A 25,738-nucleotide genomic window follows, 5' to 3' on the forward strand; every position below is an offset into this window, starting at 1 on the left:
CGCTGAAGTCGGAGTGACGTCATCCCCGAGCCGATAGCGTTCCAGTTTCCCGCTTGTCTGAAGGCAGAATAAAACATGGACCCTCACAGCAAAGCCTTTAAATGCACAAATACAACCAACCCGAGTCACCGGATGCTTTTTAAATTCACATTTTACTGCTAAATTCTTCTCTTTTAAAGCCGAACTAAATGTTTCAACCGAACACGAAACCGTTGCTCGTTTGGCCACTACGGCCACTGTTAACAACACTGTTAAAACAATGACAATAACTCTGAGTGATAAACAATGTTTAAACGTAATAAACACAGAAACGTAGCAGACTAAATGTTACACAATTAACAGAGAACTGCTAAAAACAGTCAAAGTGTGAAGTTTTACACAATGTTGATACGAGTAGCAGCCATCTTGAATGCTAACGTTAAATTGTTGCTTTTTTTTTAATTTGCTTCTCTTTTCTAGTCTCCAACATATTTAGTTTAGCAGTTTTTGGTTGTGTTTCCTGACTTCCTCGGGTACAGAAAGATGTTCTTCTCCACTGGAGGAGGGTTTGTTTCAGCCACATGTCAGTTTGTACCAACCGTGGAGACGTTTTCTCCTGACAACCAATGATTTTAAGTATTTTCTATGTAACCCATGCAATAATTTCTACTGGAAGGAAGTAGCTTTGGGATATTGTAGTTTTATCAGTGGTCATACTTTGACACATTTAATAAGAATCAACTGGCCTACTGGGATTCAAATTCATAATTAAATCAAATGTGAGATTTGAGCATTTTTCAAATTATTTAGCTCTATAATTAATCAAAATGCTAAACTACCAATTTAATTAAATGGAATTCACTGTTGTTGTTGGGTTGTTGTAATGGTGTCCTCTGTGTTTAATTGGCTTCCTGCAGCACAGCCTCCTCCCCAGTTTTTATTTAGTTTTTCCTTCAGCAGATCTCTCTACAGTTTTCTCCTGCACAAAAGAATGTGAAAACTCCAGTTCATGCATTGCTCTCGCTGGTCTGTGTGATCAGAGATCAAGGGAGCAGCTTTTATGGGAGTAAAAGCATTGAATTATACATAACAATATGAAACACACACATGAAGACCTCCTCCAATTTGTGACGCTGGTCCTGAGTGGGCTCTTGTGTCCTGCCGAGTCTGATGAAAGCTTCTCATCTTAAGGGCAGGTCAGACGGAGCAAGGCCTGAACGCTTTCAAAGACACCCAAATGACCTCTGGGAGCTAGAGCAGCAACGGTCTCTGCCTCCACACAACCTCCCTTTAATCTTCCTCTGCTCTCCGTGAGCACTTGGTTATCCTGTGACTGAAGGAGCGGAGGAGGTAGCCTTGTGCTATCTTGTGTTTCTTCGTGCATTCTCAGCCCTCCCTCGGGGTCTTAGAGAAGCCATAGGAAGCGCCCGTCACAGACGTGAAGAAGCAGCAGAGAAAGCTGTAACTGCTGGGAAGACGGCGTGAGGAAGATGAGTAGGTGCAAATAAAAGATTAAACCATTCGAGTCCTGTCTCTGTGAGAATAGCACCTTCATTTTGTTCTCCATGACTTGTCATGGTTCTTTAAAAAGTAAAAGGAAATCCTACGACTGTCAGCCAAGGAGCCCGACCGCTGACAGCCCAAGATGGAGGGGGACCTCCATCCAGTAAATTAAATTATTGTCCAGCATGTTTTTTTCTTCATGATAAGCCTGTTTGTAAAGAAAAAAAAGCCTAATAATTAAGTTTTCTTATTTGTCTTCCTAATTGTCCTTGCAGTAGTGTGGAAGAACCCCCTCCCAATCCCAAACACAGAAATGGTTTTGCCGCCGACATGAGTTCTGACTCTGAGTTTATTAAGCCACTTCAGTAAAGTATAAAATGCTTGGGGCGCTACAGGCAGAGAGAGGAAAATATGCAGCTTCTCCATCACTTTGATGTAAGGAGACCGTACTCTGTCTGTCATCTGAGAAACACGCCTCAAGGTACAGCCTACCTTCTTCTCTGTCCTCCGCTCTAATGGCACCAATAAACTCAGCGGTCTTTATCAGACATGCTTTGCATATTTACTAGTGGAAGTTATAACTAGAAAAGGTCCGACGGGTAACGTTTCGAGGAAGGTGGACATAAATGGCTTCGATGTTTTTTGTAACTTGCTCAAGACTGATGTCGCTTCCAGGCTTGTTCTCACTGCTGCACACAGGATCTGGGCAGGAGGTGAGAAGATGTGAATGAAATTAACATATTGCTGTAGAACCTGAATATCCAAAAGAAGGTTCGGCCCATAGGATTTGGAGCGGAAATCCAAACTTCTACCACAAGCAGAAGCCTAAAATACTAAAGTTTTGGACCGCAGCATGTATATAAAGGCCTGGTTGGAAAACGTGTGGGCATACCCACAGGAAACCTTCTCTGGAACAGTCTGTTTGATGCTATTGTTACCCAATTTTAACAAATGTAGATATTTTAATAGAGTCTACCAAGTTTGTGTGTAACTGATTAGCAAATACAACCAAGAGTCGTCCTACTGTAGCGGCAGTGTGGCGCCATTTTTACAATCAATGGTGCAAGTTCACACCAGTAGCCTAACAAAGTTGGGGCAAGTTGCTCCCGCTATGTTGAGTGTTTTGATATATGTGATCCCCTGACTGTAATTCACATTGTTCATCATTTTAGTTAAAATAAAAAGAACTAAAATAAAGTCACTCCCGAAATCGCCGGCTGTCTGTCTCAACAGGAAGTTATTGAAGTCGTATTAAATCCACAGACCTTCAGTTTAGGTTTCTCATCCACCGATGTTAGGGTTAGGGATTAGCTCTCAGTGAAGGAGATAAATCACATGTATTAAATTAGGTTTAGGTATTAATCTACTGACATTAAGTTTAGGTTTCCTTACCTCTCTCTTGGTCTCCGCATTTTACACTGATTGTAAAATTGCCAGCGCCCTGTCGCTACAGTAGGGTACCTCTCGAAATAACAGCCAAACAGCTCTCAGTCTTCGTCCGTCATTTTTTTTATGAATACCTGCCTGGTGAGGTGTGGTTTTATAGAAAAATAGTTGAACTGAATTCACACACTGGCATTCTCAAACAACAGGCATTATACACGTGTCAAATACAGACCAAAAATCCAGGAAAGTCCTAAAATACATGGATTTATTAACAAAATACTTCAACTAAGTTCAACTGCATTGGTCAACAAACTCTTTCACTAAGCTAGCAACTTTTAAACAAACTATTGAGTAAAATGAATAGAATAAGAAAAACTAATGAAATACAAACAAGGAAAAGATTATAAAATTGAAACCAATAGCCAATAAAATTATTCTGTGCAAGGAATCTTAAAGATGATGTATTTTATTAATATATTCTTGTATTTTTGGAAATAAGGAGCTATAAGAAATCCCACAAACCTTTGTGTGAGATGATATATAAGCACAGTTCACCTCACGGAAATTAGTGAAAATGTCCGAAGAGAAGAACATTTTGTAGTTAATTTTCAGAAGGCTGTCGGCCCGAATTTGACTAGAATCATTCATGAGTGTTTCCATCACGTAATGACGTCGGAGTTAAACCCTGTCTGAAATCGGCACAGAAGTCTGAAGCTGCTTTCCTCCCCACGATAGAGTTGCTACTGTTGACCTCATGAGAGGTCAAGGAACAGGAGCTAGGAGCTATTATTGGATGTATTCGGATGGAGCTTCCACATTCCTGGAAGCTGTTTAGAAAAGATGTTAAGATTATGCATCCTGGGATTTAGAGTTTTAACCAATCTTTTTTTTTTCTGCATAGTTCAGTCCATGTTGTCGTCCAAGGCCAAGTCCTGTCAGGGTCGTAGAACATGTTTAATTCCTTGTTTAGGCCAGTCCACATCCATTTAGGGGTTTACAGCGTTTTCTCTGTCCCGGTACCAAGGAGAATACCTGTTAGGTGAAAAATAAATTGTTTGTTTTCAAAAAGTTTAAAAATGTCTATTTACCACAGATTGGGCCCATTTTTAGCATTTTGTTGCCTTTAGGTGCCATAATAATCAGAGCATGGTGCAGCTTGTTTTTAATAATTCATGTGGACTTGTCAGGTGTGAACACCATGGGCTGTTTAGCTCATATTCATTAAGCTAACCTTATCTGCTTGATTTCTATAATAATAAGTTACTTGAATCCCTGCTACATAATGCAAACAGATAGGAAAAACCACAAAAATATATTTCTTTTTAAATTTATTGGAACAGATATTGCTCTCCAAACAAAACTTATAATTTAAAGGTTTATCTTATCATCTTTATAATATATTTAATTAAGGCTACGTTTGTTTTTTCCACCCACATTTCCCCATTTTAACAATTGTAATATCTGATGGATTTAATTATCGGACCATGACTTTATTGATGGTGAGGGAGGGAACTGATCGAAGCTGTTTAGTAGGAACATCTACGACATGGTTTGTATTGTAGATATATGCTATAAATGTACAATATATTTGCTTTCACATTCTGGAGAATAATCAAATCCCTCAACAGTTGTGGTCGAAAGCCAAAAAGTTTGTAAATCATAGGTCTAGATGAAATATTATTATATATATTATAGCAAATAAGATTTTCACCAAAACACACTTAGCAAAACAAACATTTCCATTCCACAAGTTAAATATAGTTGGCTAAGTTTAGTTTTTTTTTTCCCCCCAGCTGGTGAACGTGTTGAAGGTACTCGAGCAAAATATGTCCCTGTCTGCATTGGTGGCTCAGCCATATGTACAGCGCCTTCAGCCCACACACTCAGCTAAAATCACCCCATATTGCACTCCACCCCACCCCTTCTCTCACAGGCACAGTCAGAAATCACAGCCTTACAGCCAGCACCCCCACAAAAGTGAAAATGAATGTACTCACCTCCTGTGGTGGCAGCAGAGCGAGAGTGTGGGTGAGGAGGGAGAGACATGGCAACTGTTCAGGGCGTTGAGTCAGTACAACACCATGCACAGACATCGTCAGTGGATGCCACGAATACTCGATGAAATGGACCCGAGGAGGAAAATAAATAAATAAAAAATGCAACCTCCTAGTCGTGGGTTGGTTGGTATTTGCATGTGTCTGATTTAGGAGACTTTCTGTCAGGTTTCTGGATCACCTCTGAAATCAGCGCGCGGCCGCAAATTCCCAAAGTGGTGCGTCTTTTTCGAGGTGTGTGGGAGTGTGTGAAATGGGAGTGTGCGTTTCTGCTGCTCGTGTGATTCAAGCGAAGCAAGAGTAATCAGTCACCGTGTCTCTCTGTGATTGTGGCTTGGCTAGCCTCACTCATCTAAAGCCGTGTCTCATCCCTTCCACTGCAACTCCTGTCAGCAAGCCTGAAACCACATACCCTCCCTTTCTGTGTCTGCAGTACCGCTTCCGACTTGCACTAAGAAGATACAAACCAGAGTAAAAGGAAACCATAAAAACTAATAAAGCAGGGGGGAAAAAATTGTAAAACTATTCTTTAGGGCACATAAAACGTGTCTTTACTCCAGATGGCTCTTCTGTTTTGAAGTTAGGAGGGGCGAAAGATAATTTTTGAGAGTTAATTACACTTCTCACTCATAAGCAAACTGGGCTGTTAGTGGGTGTAAAGGCTGCTATTTGTCAGAGAGAGAGAGAGATTTTTGTTGCACGTTGGAAGGCTCAACATGCCACTGACTGTCCATCAAAGCTGCGACAAATGGGACAAATGAACATTTGCTGCTTCTGCCGTACTCCACCTCAGCCTTCACCTCCACTTTAAATCCAGCTGCACATACTTTCCTTGTTACAGCGGCAAAGCAGTATTTTTAAAACTATTTTTGACGGGGCAATCTTTGTCTGAACTTGGCGAACCTCAATTTTGAAAAATGATGGCCTTGTGGCCATCTTCACTCTCCACAGCCTTGTGGGCCGCAATCCACAATGATGCTAATTTGAACTTATTTGTTTTTGTTTCCGTTCAATTGTTTTTGTCAGTAAATAGACAAAAAAATGTTGTAAAGTAAAATGATTGAATATTGTGAGGAAATTGCTAAGGATACCGACGAAGAAATGACTTGCATGTATACTTTCCGGCCACTTTAATAGGTACACCTGTTCAATTGCTTGTTTATCCAAATAGCAAATCAGCGAATCACATGGCAGCCAAGCAATGCATTTAGGCATCCAGCCTATAAAGTGCTGATCTTCTGGGAATTTCACAATCAAAAGATCAATCTCTCAGATTTACAGAAAACTGGGGAAAAGAATCCAGTGAGCACAAGTTGTTTGGGTGAAAATGTCCTGTTATTGTTTAAGGAGATGTTTCAAGAGGATGAAGCAACAGCACCAAAGAAAAACCACAACCTAGGTACACACACAACACAGCAAGAAGGTCACACTGGAAAGTGAGCTTACGCTTGATGCAGACTCATCAAAATTGGACAGCAAGAAAAGTGTTGCCTGATCTGAATGGTCCTAGTAGCTGCTATTACAATCAGATGGTGTTGATGATATTATATGTAAACAATATTCCCTTGATGCCTATTGTTGAAAATATGCAACAAACCAATGGACTTATTTAAGCATCCTTTAAATCAGACTGTTGTACAACAACAGTGTCTTCAGTCAGAGGCTTCTCAAGATCAGCTGTAAGACAGACCTATACAGGAGATCCTTCCTGCCTGTAGCCATCAGCAACAACAACTCATTGAAGAAACCTATGTAACATCAGTTACACCAGCATTTAATTTCCCTTAGGGGTTAATAAAGTATTTTTTAATTGGGTTGTATTTCCTGCTAGTGCAAGAGAGCTAACCCATTAGCAACAAAGACAAAGTCAGGCTGGAAATAAGAAGCTATTTTTGTAAGTTGTGCGAAGATTAAAAACAAAACTCACTTGCTTATTGAGTGCTTCTACAACCTATGTTATGACAGGAACTCTGTGTGATCAGTTTTTTTTAAAGTTATCACAGTATTTCAGTTTTTTGCACATTTGCAACATGCAGCCATTGTGCTAAGTCCTAAACACAGTGCTATATAGAAACCACTGATTTTCTTTGGGAAACCCTAGTTATTTTATCTAGATATTTTCAATAATCTTAATAATAATAACATGCTGAGATATAAATGTAATCTCTATTTTTTTATACAGATCAAAATTAATTCATCCAGACAAACTGCAATGTTCACCTTTGCCCCAACAAAAACAAAAACTGCTCTATTCCATTGGAATGGAGCAGTTTGGTAAAGCACCAGTGGTTACAGTGTTACAGATATATGCTATTTATGTTCTGCTCCTAATCTGTTTATTACCTTGTTATTACTTTATGTGCAAGGTTTTGAGCATTGTGCCTATTGTTACACATTTGCAACATACCTAAATTTCAATAAAAACATTTGTGGAAGAGTCAAAGTAACAATCTCACCTTAATTTGGCAAATACTTAAAGGTAAAAAAAACAGACAAAAAATGATTTCTATACATAAATAAATCCAGCTGTCAAGGGGATATGAAAGCTCGGGTTTCTCCAGTCTTGTATCAGCGGTTCAGGCTGGTGGTACTGGTCTAACGGTGTGGGGAGTATTTTCTTGGTAACCTTTGGTCCTCTTGGTACTGAACACAGTTAAAACCCCACAGTGTCGTTGTTAAACGTGTCTAACCCTTAACGACCACAGAATATCCATCTGTTAATGGCTATGTCCAGCAAGATAACGCACAAGGTGACAAAGCGCATATCATGACCAACTGGTTTCATGAACATAATGAGTTCACTTCTCTCCAGTGGCCTCCACGGTCAACAGATCTCCATCCAACATGGCACATTGGTGGGGTGGGAAGTGTGCGACGGCAACTGTGTGATGCAGTAATGTCGACATGGACCAAGTTTTTTGAAGAATGTTTCTAACTTCCCGTTGAATCTGCCACCACGACTTAAGACAGGTCTGGAGGCTAAAGATGCTCTTTATTAGCCACACCTTGCAAGTACTTGGTTTGCCAGCTGTTCTTGTTGTCACTCTTGAGTTGCAAAAATTTACGTTCTTCTGTCTTTTGATTTCCAGTCCAATGCTTGATTTGATGGTCCAATTTTTAACGTCATCTCGACAAAGGCAGTTTGTCAAATGTGGGAAAAGGTTTGGTTTAAAAAAAAAGAAGGTCTGGGCGGTAGATAGTGTAACACTCCCGCTGTTTTCCTTCGTAGCTGAAAAACAAACTGATATGACTGTTCTAGCCTTCCCAGATAGAATATACCACATATCTGCAAACATGATTGCCTTGCGATTCCTACTTTTGAATTTCTCCTGCAGCTGTTTTCTTGAGTACTATAAGCTACGCCTGCAACCCTGTTGCTTGAAATTGAAGCAGTGTTCCCACAGGGTTGTGCTGTTGAAATAAAACTTGATTTGTTTGGTCCCAATGATATTAGATAAGTCTCTGAAGCAAAATCTGATATACACAGGAATGTCTTTAAATAATTACCATATTATAACAATCTTGAAAAGTCAGGAAAGGGGAATATATATATATATATATATATATATATATATATATATATATATATATATATATATATATATATATATAATTTAATGAATATGTGAATTTTTCAAAATGACAAGGTCTAACCAGATCTTTTTACACTGATTGCTTTGGGGGTTTGTTTCCACCTTGGAGAAGGTTTTCATAAGTCAGCTGTTTTTCATCCACCACACTAAAGTCTTGAGTTGAACATATTGGTCATGGTAGATGTAGAGGTTTTATGAACAGATATACAAAAAAAAAAAAAAAAAAAAGAGTGAAACATTAGATTTGTTTTATACTAATGTTTTCTTACAGCGTTTTAGTCCTTGTCTCGTTTAATTGCCATAGTTTTGGTTTTTTCATGACGCTTGTAGTTGACGTGTTTAAAACTTAACTGTAGAAATATTTGCAGCAAATGTATAGATTACATTACAAAACGGCAAAGAAAAACATGTAGGAAGCGAGAGAGCACGTAACAAAAGCAGAACAGATGTTTTGTTTTTTTCTGTGACCGGTCTCTATAGATTTTCAGGTGATAATAACCGGACAGCAACATGTTTGTGTCGACTGATTTGAAGCCAATATTCTTGAGCACTGACCCCACTAACGTCCCAACCTTTGTTGTTTTTGTATGTTTTTTGCAGCAAATCGAAGCATACATCAGCTACACAAACCCAACAAAGCGTGTGCAGTCGGCTGCATGAAAACAGCGCAGCAGGACTGGAGTTGGGTCGTCGTACTGAGGTGAGATTCTGCTATATTTTCACTACTGAACTGTGTCTTAGTCCACCAGAGACGCTACGTCGCTTATGTCCGCTCCCTATTAAGAGCTGAACCCTGTCAGCACAGTTGTGTTCAAAACAATAAAGGTCCTACAACCTCTTTATGTTTGTATATGCCTAATAATTTACTAATTGGTGTAGTTGAGTAATAAAAAAAACCCATCTTGATTTGCATGCTACTGATTGTGTGTAGCCAAACTATTTATTGTAAGGGGTGTGTTAAACTGGTGTCAAACAGGTGGGCTTTATAGGCGGACAGATGATGGGTATAGTGCATTCCTCCATATAAACCAGAACAGGGAGGTTTGATAATAAAAAGGAAGAGAGAACATATAAGGAGGCTTGGAAAGCGGTCTGCTCAGTTAAAATTATCTTATCTAAGCTTTAAATAAGAAAGGAAAGGAAAGGCAGAAAGATCTGCTCCAAACAGGTGAACAGCTCCAGGCTGATCAGAGGGTCTAAAAAGGTACCAGTGAGTGCTTTAACAATTAGAAGATGATAATTAGAAGCCAAGCTGACCAAAAAGCCTCGTCTGTGTGGCACGGTGCCAAAAGAACACAATGAGCGGCCTTATTTCTTGCCAGAAACCTCAGCTGAAATGATTGATAAGCCACCAGGAAGCGAACCATCCTAGAAAAAAAACAGTTTTATTGATTCATTAACAACTGTACATTTGTTTTCAGTGCCGACAGCGATTGCTACATACTTTGGTGTGAATCAGAGGTGCAGTTTCCCCCTTTTGTTGTAAAATGCCAGCAGGATGAGAAGCACAGTAAAACAGACCAGAAGTATTTACCCTCAGCTTCATTTGCTACCTACAGTATGGGTTTTCATGTGTGCTTCCCTCCGTCCTCAAAAAGCATTTACAGGCACTGAACATTTCTGTGAGGACGGACGGACGTGTACAGTCCGCCTTTCCTCTCCATCACAGCCAAAACAACTTATTCCAGGAATATTGGTCGGATACAGCGGGGCGCAGGAATTTCAGCAGCACAGATTGGACCGCTGGAGTTGAGTTTGAATAGAAATCACTGGAGCAGCTAAAGAATCTGTATAACATGGGTTTAGAGAAAAAAAAAGGCGCTGTTTGTGCCTTTTGCAACGCTTCTGCTGCCAGCTGAGGTCCAAGGGTTAGACTGCACTTTAACATCCTCCATCTGCCACAAGCGATCAACACAAACAGGGGAAAGCACACACAGACCAGAACATTAGGACACGTGTACAGTTTTTTTTTTTTTTATACAGAAAGTAAATTTACATCCGTTTCTCTTCCTGAACAAACGTCCTACTCGTTCCTGTAGAGGTCCCACCGAGTCGGAGAACCGACCACAGTTTGTCCGTTAAGAGCAATGTGACTTAAGGCCATTTAAAAAAAAAAAAAAATCTCCATGAAATGTTCAACATTGCAAGATTTGAGCTCCTCTGATTCCCGGAAAGATCAGCCTGCAGAATGTGCTTTAGAAAACGCTCAGGGTGCAGTATTTAAAAAGTTCCCGTCTGCATTCTGGTTTCTCTCTCAAGATGAGAGCGACCGAAAACAATGGCCGCAAGTACACCCAGGACATGAAAATATATATATACTTTTATAATATATAAAACGTCTCATTTAATCCAGTATTTACACAGTGTACAGGATTGAGGAATTCGTTTCTCAGAAATGAAGCGCCGCTCCACCCAGTCACATCCGAAAATGCAAAACGAGGGAATAAAAAAAAAAATCCTTCCAGAAGAGTTTCCACAGGCCTACAGTGCAGCTGGTTTCCAAAATAGGTTTGAGGAAAAAAAAAATGTAGTTTGCTTCAACCTGTTGTGGCCCACGTTAAATCAGGAAAATAATCTCAGTAGAAGTGCTGAAAGGGAGCCCGTCCTCCTCAGTAGATGACCTCGTAGACGGTAGCCTTCTTGTCACCAGAACCCGTCACGATGTATTTGTCATCCGCAGAGATGTCACAGCTCAGGACGGAGGACGACTCCTTCGACTGGAAAAAAACCAAACACAACAAACAGTCAACAACATTCCTGTTTCTCATCGGATGCGTGCAACCTATCAGTCTGTGTGACCCATAAAGGCCGTGACACAAGAGGCACACGTGCAGCGGCGCTCTGTGAGGGTTAAACTGGTTCGACACACCCTAAATGTCTCATTTCTGCACGAGTGACTCGTTCAACGTCGGCTCCGCGCATTCTCACCGGAACATGAGTTCATCTAGAGCCGTCACTGAAACGTCACGAACGGCTAGTTTATTTACAGACTCTGCTCTGAGCCAATAAACCTTTAACCACGTCAATACCGGAGACAAATACAGCTGTTGGTCCAAAATATTTGTAGCGGTGTTTTCTTTGTTTCTGTGTAGGAGTGGTTTCAGTAGAAAACAGCTTCTAATGTTTTTCCTGTAATACTACTGTTATAACCGATGTGAAAGACTGAAAACTTAGCTAACTGAACTTTATAATGACTTAAACAGATTTATTTATTTCTTATCTCAGGTTTATTTAAAAACCCCACAATTCCAGCTGCGATGTCACATATCAAAACAACAGCATGATCAAACCCCTTCCCCTCTTGAAATACACACAAAGGGCAACTAGATGGAAATAAACAATAATATCGGCCCAGTTTTAACTTATCGGACCGATGCGTAAAAAAATCACCACCATTGGCCGATGTTGATGTTAATACCGATCTATCGTGCATCCCTAGTTGTAAATCTCCAAACAACAGATACTACAGCATTTATGCACATTGATGATTATTATTGCTCTTACATCGGGATAATCGGATCCTGACGTTATAATTTAAACCAATGACTGTTTGATGAAGATGATGATGTCTGACACTTTAGTAATGCGGCGTTTATTTCCCCAGTTACCTGGAATATGCTGGCACCATAAGGAGTCCTCCATGCATTCAGCAGGTTGTCCTTCCCCGTGCTCACAAACCATTTACCTGCAGGCACAGATTGGACACCTTTAACAAGCTGAAGGTAAGGGTCCTCACACACACATAGCAGAGCAACCGTTACCGTATTAAAACATGCCACTTTAATCACCTCATCACAATCATACAACACATAATGAAGGAGACTCACAGCTCTAACCCAGTTAATTATTCAAATGACCCTCTGATTAATTAAGCGACTCACTAGCTGGCTGCTGATTTAATCAGTGACACCAAGAGCTCGGTGTCATCTGAATGAACCGCTCTGGGCTGGAGGAGAGGAGGCTGTGCTCCTTGTTTTCTGAGGATAAATTCATGTGAACAAACATTTTTGAAGCTCTGGGTTTGCTGTTAAATGATCATTGTTTGGAATTGAACAAATAGTCCTCCACACATCCGGAAAGTGACAAACACTTAAAACCACTAACAGCCCACCGGTGTCCATCGCAGCTCATCAAAAAGTAAAATTGTGCAAAATCATCTCCCTTTGTTGTTTGAAATCTCCCCTGAGCTGCCAGATAATGGAGACTATTAAAGCTCAGGGCTGATTGATTATTACGTGTCTTTAAATCCTGGTATTCAGGTTTTCTTCCACCTGGCTGAACTCTGCAGCGGTCAAAGCTAAATGCAGCGTAGTGCTGCTGTAACGTCTGCACTTTTAGACCTTGTTGCACTAATAATTAATATGGACCTCCATAAATGCCCTGATGATTAATTCAGATTCAAGTCAAAATTTCTAACTTCTGAACCCTAAAAATGTACATAATGTTTGCAGGAATAACCTGTTTATTTACACTTCTGGCAGTTTGCATGTCAGTAAATTGGTGGTAGGCACCATGAAGTTGTTGTGAAAGATTAGATGTTTAGCTGACCTACTAAATAATCAGGATCTCTATCTAGCTCTATGACCCAGCTACAAAGTACCAATAGTGAACTTTGACTATTTTTAACTACAGCAGATTTTGTTAAGCAAACTTCAAGTTCTGGATCCTAAATATTACATTTATTAAACTCAAGATAGCAAAATTACACACAATTTGTTTATATACATATGGCTATTGTGAGACAAATCTTGCTTTCTTTTTTTACAGATCACCTATCATAAAATCAGACGGGCAACACTGTACAATTGCTACTTGTGACAAAGGTCCTTTAAGGTTTGTACATGTAGGTTGGATAGAAATACAATTACAGCTCCAAACATTAGAATAGCAAGAAGAAGAAAAATAAATTATTTCAAAGAGTGAAACTCTGATTGATTAGAGTGAATTACTTCAAGACTTTTCTTGTAAATCTTATTACGATTAATGAAAACAGTATTTTACAGTATTCTAATTGTCTCACTGAATTTTGGGTTTTAATTTTCTGTAAGTAATAATCTTTAAAATGACTTGGCCATAAACAATTGCACCATCTGTAATGAATCTATAAAACTGGAGATTTACTTACTGAAATGTGACAATATACAACTTTGTCAAGATGGATCTAATTTTTGGAGCTTTACTTGTGTCAGAAACCGATAGATCGAGATGTCCAGTCAGCCTATAAAGTAAAACTATAACAAGCTCAGTTGTTATTAAAGAGAAAACTGTGACTTTACAGCATTTCACAAATATTCTGTCTATAAAATCAAAAGAACGAGAGCATATCTGATGAAAAAAAAATGGTCCACCTGTGATTTAAAGATTAGTACAGCTTCTGTGGGGAGTTAGGGTTGGAGGTTTGTTCAAAACCAACTTAGAAATCTCCCAACGCAATTTCAGCGGTGAAACCCAGACAGGTCCTTCCCCGGTGAACCCGTTTCTAGGCAGCTGCTGCGGGTTACTCACCACAGTAGGCAAACTTGAGGGAGAGGACGCAGCTTTCGTGTAGATGCAGCTGGTACTTGTCTGGCTTGGTGTGGTGAAGTACCTCCACGTTGCTGCTCTCCATCCCCACAGCCAGCCATTCTCCAGTGGGACAGTAGCCCAGTGAGAAGATCTGCAGCAACGAGCAAACAAACCGTGACGCAAGTCTGTCTGACTACCAGCGAACGTCTCCTGCAGGCTACCACCCTGTGTGGGTTTAGTTGTACCTGTGAGGTAAAGTCGTGTTGCTGGAGCTGCCGGCCCTCCCTCAGATCCCAGGAGCGGACGGTGTTGTCGAGCCCTCCGGTCCACAGCTTGGTCCCGTCGTGGGAGATGTCTATACAGCTGGCTCCATCGGTGTGGCCCTGGAACTGCCTGGAGAAGAGAACGTAAACACGTCAAGGCCCGGGGGGACTACGTCAACGTCAGTCAACAGGGGGCTTTTCTGTCCTGTAACATATACTCTGTAGTTCACAGGCAGATGGAGGGAAGTATTTAATAGTTCCTAACAGTTAAAGACTACATTTAGCTTTCTACAAACTCACAAAAACCAGATAGATCATTTATGTTTAGCCCAGAGCACAGCGATATGGGCAAAGTACAGACCTGACAAGGGTCTGGTTATGGAGGTCCCACACGGCGATGTTTCCATCAGAGCAGCAGGAGAAGCAGACCTTGGCGTCGGGGCTGATGGCCAGAGCGTAACAGGCCGGAGCGGAGGAAGTGAGCTCGGCTTTGATGCGGGGCGTCTGCGAGGCCAGGTCCCAGATGGTCAGCGTGCTGGCCTCGCCGCCGACGATCAAGGTGCGGCCGTCGGGCAGCAGCTTGCAGGAGCGGATATAATTGTCTCTGTTCTGAAAGGCGAAAAAAAAAAAAAGACGCAGGATTTATTGGAATCTTGATAACCGGGTACAATAAATTTGTAAATCACGTTCATGCTCCATCATCATCATCGCGTTGAACTACGTAGAGAGTGGCAGGTGAGGCTGCCCGCCCGCTAGTGAAGATGTGAAGCTTTAACGAGAGGAAAGGCCGTCGGGCTGCAGGCTCCACGGGAGCAGAAAGACAAATCAACAGCGCTGCAGAAGCTATTGGTCAAATTAAAACGGCACCCTGATGGCTTTATCAAACCAAACGGCACTCTGGACACACCTTAAGGGTGCAGGAGGCCGTGTGAGCCGAGCGGCATGGAGACGGAGTCAAAATGAGAAACGGGAGGCAGTCGGGGGAAAGTAATGAGCTGCGTAATGGCAGACAGGGTCGGCCAATCAGAACGTCATTACTCAGCAGGGTCGTTTTTTTTTTTTTTTTTTTCCTCTCCACCAAGGATAATTTCAGCACAGCAGTGAGACACTTTACTGAATTATTCCCGTCTCTATCTGCTGGGATGTGTGGACAGCTGTAGAGGGACGGTGAGTCAGGCTACATTTAATACTAAAGAAAACTCTTGGTGTGTTAGACCGAGACCTCATTAGCACGCTGGGATTCCCTTCATGGCTGAACACATTTAGCGTCGGCCTGAACTCGACTCCGGTTCTCCATCTTTGTCTGAAAATGTAAAAAAAAAAAAAAAAAAACATGTAATTACCAGGCAGTCGAGTTGGGACACGGGGCTCTTGCTGCCCGGCTGACTGATGTCCCAGATCTTGACGCAGCCCTTTCCGCCCGTGTAGACGTGACGCGTCGGGTTGCTGATGGTGACGGCGCACACCACCTCCCCGTGGCTCAGCGTGTTGATCTGACGAGCGTGGCGGGGGATGCCGGGGCCTATCAGTGCATCTGGAGGGAAGGGCACGGGCTGCATCTGGCCGTCTGCACTCACATGGAAAGAGTACGCTCTGCAAGAAAAACATAAAAACACACAGGAGACGTGTAAAGTGTGGGAATAAAATCCAGTTAAACGCTGGAGGCAAAAAAAATAAATATGCAAACATACGGTTTTCCTCCTGAAATGGAAGTGAGGCTCGCTGGCAGGCCTGGAGCTCGCATGTGAGGATGGGGGTCAAACCCCGCCTGCACGAGGAAAATAAATAATGAGTTTATTTTCAACCAGCAACAAAGCAGGAGATTCAGACGCCAAACACCACGAGGAACTGCAGAGCTAGAATTTCCAGGAAAATCCCTTTAAATATGCAGATTGAGCTTCATTCTGCCCAGAGAAGCTTGACAAACACGTTAAACACTCTGGGCAGAAATCTGTCACTTCATCAGTTCAGGAAATCCAGAACGAATAAAGCAGAAACTAAAAGAGGTTCAAATACCGTGACCACTGAAATGATCCTGTTACACATGTTTGAGAGGACCCAGTGTTGTATTACTGAGTACGGATTAAAATGTTCAACGACGACGGGAGGAACTTTGTTGCGTTTCGTATATATCCACAATTGAACCAAAAATGTCTATAAAAGCTGCTATACTTACAATAGGGGAGCGTCCGTAGGCGGCGGCGGCAGCGGCGCTCATCTGAGGGGAAATGAGACCCGGATACACGCCGGGGCTGGTCAGGGATCCGTTCATTTCATGATGACCCATCATGGCAAACGGAGAGGCGTAAGAACCAGCAATAGACAGGGGGGTGCGGAGGGCCGGGGCAGCTGACGGCGAGAAGGAAACCTGCTTTAACACGTTAATGAACTCTCCGTAAGGTCAGAGCAGCCACATGGCGAGTCTGTGGCTGATGTCTCAGTCGCTTTTTCAGGATAGACACTGAATCGTGTGTTAAACTTGCTCGATAAACAGAGTCCTCTGCTAAATGTAGCATAGTTATACTTCTGATTAATTCATTAGTCAGTAATTACCTAATGCCTCCATGCCGGGTGGTTTGCCCATGGACAGAGGCCGCAGCCCTGGAGTGGTGCTGGTTCCTGGTGTGGGTGCCTCGTTCCTCGGCGTAGGCGTGTTGGACTTTAGGCTCGGCGTTGACGACTTGTCGTTCTGCAACAGAGAGACTCTTCAGCATCGAAGTGCTCAGCGGGTCCCCTTACAAAAATATCCCCCTCAAAAACAGACACACAAATGAAAGCGTACCCAAAGAGGGCCCCCCCCCCCCCCCACACACACACACACACACACACAGGAAAATCCAGAGTGACAAGCTGAGTGGACGGCTCGAGTTAATCCAATCTAACATGGGCACTTTATCACAACCGCGGTTGCGGGCGTGCCACAGAGCGTCAGGGTGAGCGTATAAACCTTTGCTCAGAAGCCAAGCTCGTCAGGACTACCTAGAAAAACCTTATGCAAGGCGGTGGCCCAAATAATTATGTATTAATCCCTCGCCAATTAAGAAAGAAGTGGAGCTTCAGCTGCCTGACCTGTTAATGAGGGAAGAACTGGGTTTTATAATGGGCGGACAGAAGTAGCTGCTGTGTTGACAGTTTATTCCAGGATAATGGTTTATGCAATACAGCGTTTCACGCTTATGAAGTAGTTCTCAGAAACCCTAAGTCTCCTGTGTTTATTTCTACTACGGTTTTCTTCGGTTTGTTTTTCCTTTGACGACCGGTGTGACTGTTAAGCACTTTTGCTCCACTGTTGTTTTTAAACGTGCTACATAGATAAACTTGACATTGACATTTTAGAGATGGAGGAGCAGCAGATTAGACAAAGCGAACATAAAGCAGGCAGCACATGTCCCTCTGCAGACTCGGGGGATATTTACAGCCTCAGAGCAACGGAGAAATGACCATTTACTGGGTAAGCCATAAAGCAGATTGATAGGACTGAGCCATAGGGTTTGATTTCCTGAGAAGACATCCGCCTCTTTGCTCCCTCAAATCCTCCGCGGCAGTCAACTCTCCTAAGCCTCCGCATTAGTCTTCCACACACCCACCCACTTCATTTGACAAATGCTCTTTAGTCTGTCAGTTCAGGCTTCATCGCCTCCGCCGCAGCACTCACGTGGGTGTGGTCCTTGGCCTTGGACGACGGTGTGCTGCCCGAAGAGGCGACGGAGGCAGGGCTGTTGGGCGCGGCGTCTTTCTTCAGCACGCGGGACTTGTCCAGGCCGTTTTCCGGAGGAGAGTGGGCGGGGCTCACTCGAGGGGTGGCGGGATCCTAAACGACACAGAGAGGCGCAAGACTGAGCAAATAGGCCGCAGGAAAAGCCGCCGGCATTTACATGTAGGTCAAACAAGCAGGGGCCTCATGGGCAAACACAGATAAATATACTTGTGTATGCTCATGCCCCCCCCCCCTACATGTATGCACTTTTCATTCACCTGTCACACCCTTTTCTCTTTGTATTCTTTGTCTTAGATTCTGCATGAATGGCGAAAGGAAATTCACCGAGTAAACACTCTCCGAGCACACAACCAATATTATGACAGACGCTTTGGCAACCCAGTGAAAGGTGTTGAGGCTTCAGGCAGACAAAGGAGGGCTGTGTTTGGTTTCTTTGCAGCCCAAGAATGTGGCCCAGCAGCTAAACGGCCGCCCTTACCTCATTGGACACGTCCACCACCAGGTCGTCGCTCTTCTCGCCGTCGCTGTCCTGAAATAAGAAGGAGCGACCTTTAGTGGCGAGGAATTTATTTGATCTGGATGACGAGCTAGATCTTCATTTAAGCTGTAGACGTTGCTCCGTGACTCTCTTTGGCTGTCGGGGTTCCAGGTTCAGCCCTAAAGGCGTCATTTAGGGCTGAGTCCGAATTACCAGCTAGCTTTTTTTTTAAAAAGACAAAACAAATATGCAAACACTCACATATCCTCTGTTGCTGTCTTTGTCGTCCGCTTTGCGCTTCTTTGAGTCCAGGCTGTAGTCGGAGGAGCTGCGGTGCTTCTCGCTCGCTACCCGCAGGCTGTCTGATGGCGACACAGAGTTGTTCTGCCACAAACAACACAAGGACCACATGAGATTCAAGTTCTCACGCAGTTAGCTTGGCGCGCTGCGGGCATCTTTAATCAGCATGCTGCACCACGCGAAGAACACTTAGAAAATGCAGAGAATCTATGTTTAACTTGGACAACGCACATGGAGTAACAAAGCATCTCAACATGTTCTACACGGACATCGGTCTTTAAGCTGCTGACGCGGCAATATTGGACCTGTCATGTTATGCCCATCTGGTAATGGTCAACACTTAAACGCAGTCACGAAGGGAGGAAACCTACAAAATGGTGCGTTTCCATCCAGTCTTATCTGTGTAGGATTTATATTGGTCCGCTCAGCGGCAATATTGACAGTAAAGCTAAGTGTGCAACGCTCTTGGACTGGGTTAGAGTCACGGGTGGGTGAAGAGGATTCTTGGAAAGCTTAGCCCTGCTGCTGCCCGAGCAGCGGAGCAAGGAGGAAACAGAGGAGGCAGCTGAGCAAAACCACAAACCCACAAAAACACGGAAAGACAAAATCAGTAACTGGCAAACACGAGTCAAACACGGACGTCAGATAAAACCAGAGCAGAATGGACGCTACCGCCGTGGCCAGGCTAAAGCCCCGTATTAAAAACAATTTATTAGTTTTTTATTCAAACTTATGCTACATTATCAATACATGTATAGAAAAACAACCGACTGTTGATCTAAAATCCCACAGCTACGCACTGCAAAAACAGAACTAAAAATAAGTATATTTTTCTTGAAAGTAGTGTATTTGTACTTTATTTGAGCAGGTAAATAAGATAATTTGCCAATGGAATAAGATTTTTGCACTTAAAATAGGAACAACTTATCTCCATCAACTTGTTTCAAGGGCATTATATCTAATTATCTTATTTTAGGGGTAAAAATACTCTTTCCATTGGCAGATAATCTTATTTACCTGCTCAAATCAGGGGCAAATACACCAATTTCAAGAAATTTTTACTTATTTTTAGTTCCGTTTTTGCAGTGCGTGTCCGTTACAACAGGTCAAAGCTACCAAACCAACGGACATGAAGATCAACAGGATTAAAAGGGGGGGAAGAAAACAGAAAGAGACCATTGAGAAATCCAGGACGAGGGCAATGTGGCGAGACAAAGAGTGCCGCCCGCAGAGAAGGGTCCTGACAGGGCAGAGTGAGAAAATTAGTGGGAAACGAGGAGGAAGAGACAAGAGACTAAAACAGGAAAGGAACTTGGCAATAACAGCCTCGCTGTAGCCATGAGGTCTCCCCCCACTAGTGGGAACGCTCCGAGAAGTTGGCACTTTCTCAAAAGCTGCAAACTGGGGTTTTTGTATTCTCAGTTAGTGGAGAGGCGCTGCCACTCAGGCTGAAAGGCAACAAGTGGGTAGGTGGGGGTAGACGTCAGCACGCCTTGACCCTTGTGGTGAATCTATTCAACACAGCCCAACGATTATTAGAAACATGACATAAAAAGGGAAGTGGAGAATGAGCTCCGGAGACGATGTGAACTGAGGTAGAGCAGCTAATGGACCGCTGAATAAAACGTCTTCTTTACAGAGTCAAACCTTTTTTTCCCAAGCGAGTCGGGCCGATTTTCTGCCCCCTCCTTAGACTAAAACAAGGGGATATGTTCAGCTGCCGCAAAAACAAAGCCACCAGTCTGGCTTGGTGAGATGCTGTCTCCTACAGTATTACAGCCTGTCTGTATCGGAGCCCGAGGGGCCTTGGCATCCTCAGATTGCTTCGTCTCAGTAACCCTGCACTTCCCTTTAACTGCGGTATCAGATGACCTGAGACAACAGAACAGGAAGACCTTGTGTGCGTGTCCCAGCGCACTGAACAAAAACAGGGAGGAGAGGCTGGCTGAGAGATCGGGCAAGGTGGTATTGCCTGCCGCTTGTCACCAAATGAGAAGGGGGGGGTGGGGGGTGGGGGAGAGTTAGGGTTCCCTTTTGACATGAGTGAGCCCATTCAGGATGGCCAGTCAATGGGAACTTAATCTGTTTGAGCACATCCAGCGGAGCGTTACACTCCAGCTAACTGAGAGCTTTAAGCCCGTCCAATAAACAAGGACTTTAACATGAGAAGAGATGGAGCGATGGGGACAACACAAGCCAGAGGGAGAGAGAGAGAGAGAAAAAAAATGAGAGGAACAGAGCAGAAAGCAGAGGGCAGGACGGCAAAGAAAGCACAAAGTTTTGCTGAATGAGCGCTAATAATGACCGAGTTGGACTCATGACTTAGTAAATCCTCTAAAGTGGCAAGGAAGGAGAGTCAAAGTCACTTTTAATTGTGCTGAAATTAAAAGGAGGTAGCACACTGCTAATCCTTGTCCAGTGATTGGAGTCATTTTCCACCTGGATTAAAAAGCCACTGGCTCATTCAGCCAGCAGATACCCTCCTGAGTAGAAAGATGTGTGTTCTTACACAGACAGCACGGATGTCTACTGAACAGTGAGCTGAGGTCTATGTAAAGCACACCTAATGACCAAACACGGTGAGCTAGGAACAGAGCAAGGCCGCAGACACACAGGAGACGGAGAGGTGGAGAGTCAACGTACCGTGCTGGACTCGCGTTCTTTCAGAGGAATGGCCAGAGGCGAGTGGAAAGATGAGGGGCCAGGAGGGAGGAAAGCAAAACACAAATTAGTATGGGAGGTAACAAAGACTGCAATCAAAGAGCAGTAAAACAACTCCTGTTCTTCTGAGGACTGAGCTGTGGAGGTCTGTGTGAAAACGCTCGTTACAACCTGCTAACCAAGGTTATTAGAAGGTCTGATGATCAAAAACCTAACGCTACTTCACATCTACTTTTGACGCCATAGAGAACAAAGGCAGTTATTTATTAACTTTGAATTGGTATATTAAGGAAAGGATAATTCTCTAAATGTTACATCCTACTGTCGTTTTATTTATACTACAATGGTATTTACTCCATTTCCCGTAAATGGACAGCGCCTCCCACCCCATGCATGGAGCTACTGCTCAGCTCCTTCAGGGACAGACTGCTGCCTCCTACACGCAGAAAAGGAGCGTTATCACAGATCCTTCCTCCCAGCAGCTGTCAGGCTTTATAACCATCGCTGCTCCCAATAAACTCAATAAGTGTTTATCGTCGCTGCTGTTGTATAGCGTTTTCCCACCTTAGAACTAGTCCGTTTGTGTTTTTCATGCATAAACATTCGTGTTTTGAAATTTTCTTAAAATCCCCCCTACTCGGTTGCTCTTTAATTTTTGAGCACGATCATTTTAATGACTGTATAGTATTTTTTTTTATGTTGTAAATTTGCTCTTTGCTGCTGGTTCACCTTTACTATAAAGGGTTATTTTATTCTAAATAGCTGATTCTCTCTTAGAAGATAAGGTACAGAAAATGAGCTAAAACTGGATTTTTCCCCCTCGCTGCGGCTGCGAATAATTCGGCCGCTTGTGTTTCTTGGATGAAATCCGCTCGCAGCTCTTGTCGGCGACACTAAAGTGCTGCGGGCGCTCGGTGTGGCAGGCTGTGCTCCTCACCTCGGTGCTCCATGTCATGGTGGTTCTTCTCATCCTTCACAGGCAGGTGGGCCTGGCTGCCAAGAGCGCCCAGAGCCAGCAAACCGGATCCAGCGCCTGTCACCGGGGGGAGGCCGGGCGGCTGGAGGCCTGATGGGTGAGGGGGCAGCTGGACCGGGGGGCCGTGGGCGGCGTGAGAGAGGTGCTGGGCCTGGAGCTGCTGCTGCTGTAAACAGACGCAGGGAGACAGGAGACAAGACAAAGGACAAGTGGGTCAGCTGGGAAATGTCTCCTCTATAAGTGACCGCGCTCTCGCCGTGCGCTCCAGCTGGCTTCTGGAGACTTCTCGCTCCGAGCCAAAGCATTTGTATCGAGCCGTGGCTCAACATGCAGGTCCAGCTTGCTGCGGTAGCCGACCGGCTGTCTGATAAACAATAAAAGTGTTTTTTGGTAGCCGTACACGTTCGGTGAATCGTTTAGTGCGTTCACTGCAAAAACCGCTGCTGTAAGTTATACTTTCCTGTTCTTCTGGCTTTAGCTCTCAGCTGTGACGACACCAGGAAGAAATGTTAAACGTTTTTCCCAAATTAAAAAAAACACACATGTTTAGACATGAAACCATCCAGAAACAGAACCGATGCCTTTTATATGAATCTAAACCTGCAGAGTAAAAATGTTAAATTCCCAATACACAGAAATCACATTTGAGATAACTAAACCGCTCTTTACGTCATTTTAGGACCTCGGCAACATTTAAAAGCCTTTAAACAAATCTGTAATGAGGACTTTTTATCCACCGTCCCTTTGAGTTCAATGAAGTATTTCTGAACCAGACTGAATAAAACCTAAACCTGATTACTGATCTGTTCTTCTTCGCTGTTTAGAGCTTTTGGATTTTTTTTTTTTTTTTTTCAAATAAACTCCAAAAGAGCTGTCTACCACAAGGGATTTCATCCTCTCTGACAAATAAAAATAAAGAATGATCTGAAGTAATTTTCTAAAATCTACTCCCACTCTACTGGAAGGAAATGTGTCCAATAAAGCTCACCTGCCAGCAAGTGAATTTGAGTTATTCTGCTTTAATCAGCGGTCAGTCAATCCCATTTTCTACTGTACCAAACAGCCACAGTCCAAAGGAAAGTGGGTCCAATACAAATCCTTTTAAAAATGAGCTAATTAAACAGATCATTTGAGCTTTTTCGTGATCGTCTGCAAAGTTTACCACAAATACTTGACTTCCAAGACAAATATAACTAAAAAACGAGGAGTAAGAACAAAACAATCTGCTTAAAAATAAGAAAGAGACAACGCAGGGGTTAGAAATGGGGGTCCAGATCGGAAAGTTCAGCACCCTAAACTGAAACGGCGCTCTTTGAAGTTTTTCATCCCGATGAGCATCGTTTACTTCTCCACTGGGTTTGGATTTTCTTCATTATTCTTGCACTACAGGGACTTTTACTTTTACTGCTGTTCATTTTCTTTTCCGATGGTGAAAGACCAGCTTTGTTTTGATTGAACATCGCCTCACCTCAGGCCACCAGATATGGCACCAAACAGTTATGCTCAGAGTCCACAACGGCTTCAATCATAGCCGGGGCAGAAGAAGAAGAAGAAGAAGAAAAAAAAAAATAAAAAATCAATAGGTCTGCTCTTGAAAGCCTCAAATCCTTTCAACACTCTGGAAAACCAAGCCAGCTTGCCCCGCCTCGGCAAAACACCACTAAGCAGAAGACAGCGGAGAACACACACACACACACACACACACACACACACACACACACACACACACACACACACACACATCTCCCAAGAGGCCGTGAATGTCTGTGAGAGGCAGTCAGAGCCAAGAGAGTAGATAGACAGGAGTTAAATAGCCACTCAGGCAAGAGGGAAGCAAGTGCTTTAAAACAAGGTTAAATAACACTTAGCACATCCATCAACTGCCTCTTCAAAAAGCGAGTGAGGGAAAGAAAAAAAAAAAGAAAAAAAAAGATTGCCTTTCTGCTTGCAAGATAGAACCTCAATAACCTGATCTATACATTCATTATACAAAATGGAGAAAGTGGAGCGATGTATCTGGGGTGGCCTACCACATTCAAAAGTTTATTTAACAGATGGCCATTATTCCGTCGGCCCATTATGTCAAGCTGGACCTGGGATCGTCAAAGATGGATGCCAGCGAACGGGGGCCAACATTGTTAATCGATTTTAGACTGGAGAGCCGAGCTGCCCCGCTTCTGGAGAAAACGGAAAGGCGAGCGAAAAACAGAAAAAGGGGAAAAAGGGGCAGCCAGAACAAGACGGGGAAGGAGAGGCGGAATCAGAAGGATAAAAAAAAATAAATAACAAGAATAAAAGAGAGAGTGGGCGAGGGATTGAGGCAGGGACGTCCCTATTGAGTGTGCCTAATGAGGAAAAGCGTGCAGGGATCATTATCAAGAAGCCTCATTAGCGTGCTATGACTGAGGAGAAGAGAGACGAGGGAGGGAAGTCATGAGGGGCAGAGAGACAGAAAAGCAGGGAGGAAATTTTCTGAAAATAAATTGCTTCCAATTCAATATTCATGGATAAAGAGCTAGCTCTCTTTCACACATATCTTTTTTCATTATGTGTAAATGCTGCAGCAGCTCGGGCAACTTCCACAGGAAGCAGGCAATTAAAGTTAACTAGGCGAAGCTGGCTCCCTGCAGAACGGTACTGTCAGGTGGAACAAGCGTCAACAGAACCAGCACAAACCAGCTGGCAGACTGGCTTAATAGGTCTGGCAATGATCGGCGCATTACCCGCTGTGGCTTACAACAGGTTCTGCTGCTCATCAGCGATTCTTCGCTCATCTGAAGAAAGATGAAGAAACGCTAAATAGTATAAAAACAACAAACATGACTGAGGGGAAGGGCAGAGGGATTTTTTCCTAGCTTGGCAGCCATCTGGGTCGTCTGGCATTCAAATTGGCCAAATAAGAAAGGACAAAACACGAAATATCCAAGTTAACATTTGTTTTACTTTAACCTTCAAAGCCCAATCAACCAAAAAAAAAAAAATGAAAGTCAGACCATTGAAACAAAGCAGACACTAGGAGTTAGCTGCTGGTGACAGATCATAAGGATTCAGCCACACCAGGAATATAAACAGTTGGTTATTTGCATTATCAGATTCATATCTATTCACTTTTTAGCCATAAAAAAAATCTAATTTAATTAGCAGAAACGGTGAAATATACAGACTTATTCAACTCTAGTACTTTAAAGAAAAAAAGCTTCTAAACGATCATTTAAAACAGGCGTGTAAAAAGAGTTCAGTAACGCAGTGTATACATATCCAAATGAAACATGTAAAGAGCAGGACATTGTGGTAAGCAAATGAGCTGTAGTGGTATTAAAAT

The 25,738-nt window shown here is 43.0% G+C and overlaps 1 protein-coding gene across 7 annotated transcripts in view; it reads right to left on the minus strand.

Moving 5' to 3' along the window:
• Window positions 1-9,879: 9,879 nt before the first annotated feature.
• LOC105916364 (transducin-like enhancer protein 3-B) overlaps window positions 9,880-25,738 on the minus strand; it is a 29,228-nt gene continuing 13,369 nt past the window's right edge. For 2 of the 7 annotated variants that reach the window (XM_012850834.3, XM_012850831.3), the window contains exons 8-21: window positions 22,378-22,579; window positions 21,423-21,481; window positions 18,741-18,863; window positions 18,480-18,530; window positions 17,939-18,094; window positions 16,837-16,972; window positions 16,460-16,632; window positions 15,975-16,051; window positions 15,627-15,876; window positions 14,645-14,892; window positions 14,266-14,413; window positions 14,021-14,171; window positions 12,124-12,200; window positions 9,880-11,232 (exon numbers count right to left, since the gene is read on the minus strand). In XM_012850834.3, the coding sequence (XP_012706288.1) occupies window positions 11,125-11,232; window positions 12,124-12,200; window positions 14,021-14,171; window positions 14,266-14,413; window positions 14,645-14,892; window positions 15,627-15,876; window positions 15,975-16,051; window positions 16,460-16,632; window positions 16,837-16,972; window positions 17,939-18,094; window positions 18,480-18,530; window positions 18,741-18,863; window positions 21,423-21,481; window positions 22,378-22,579 (1,959 nt within the window). In that variant the 3' untranslated portion in view covers window positions 9,880-11,124. Of the gene's footprint in view, window positions 11,233-12,123; window positions 12,201-14,020; window positions 14,172-14,265; window positions 14,414-14,644; window positions 14,893-15,626; window positions 15,877-15,974; window positions 16,052-16,459; window positions 16,633-16,836; window positions 16,973-17,938; window positions 18,095-18,479; window positions 18,531-18,740; window positions 18,864-21,422; window positions 21,482-22,377; window positions 22,583-25,738 lie in introns of all 7 variants that reach the window. The other 5 variants (XM_012850833.3, XM_012850830.3, XM_012850836.3 and 2 more) reach the window with 3 other exon arrangements.

The sequence above is a fragment of the Fundulus heteroclitus genome, chromosome 4 (genome assembly GCF_011125445.2).
Source record: "Fundulus heteroclitus isolate FHET01 chromosome 4, MU-UCD_Fhet_4.1, whole genome shotgun sequence".
In the NCBI taxonomy this organism is placed as follows: Eukaryota; Metazoa; Chordata; class Actinopteri; order Cyprinodontiformes; family Fundulidae; genus Fundulus; species Fundulus heteroclitus.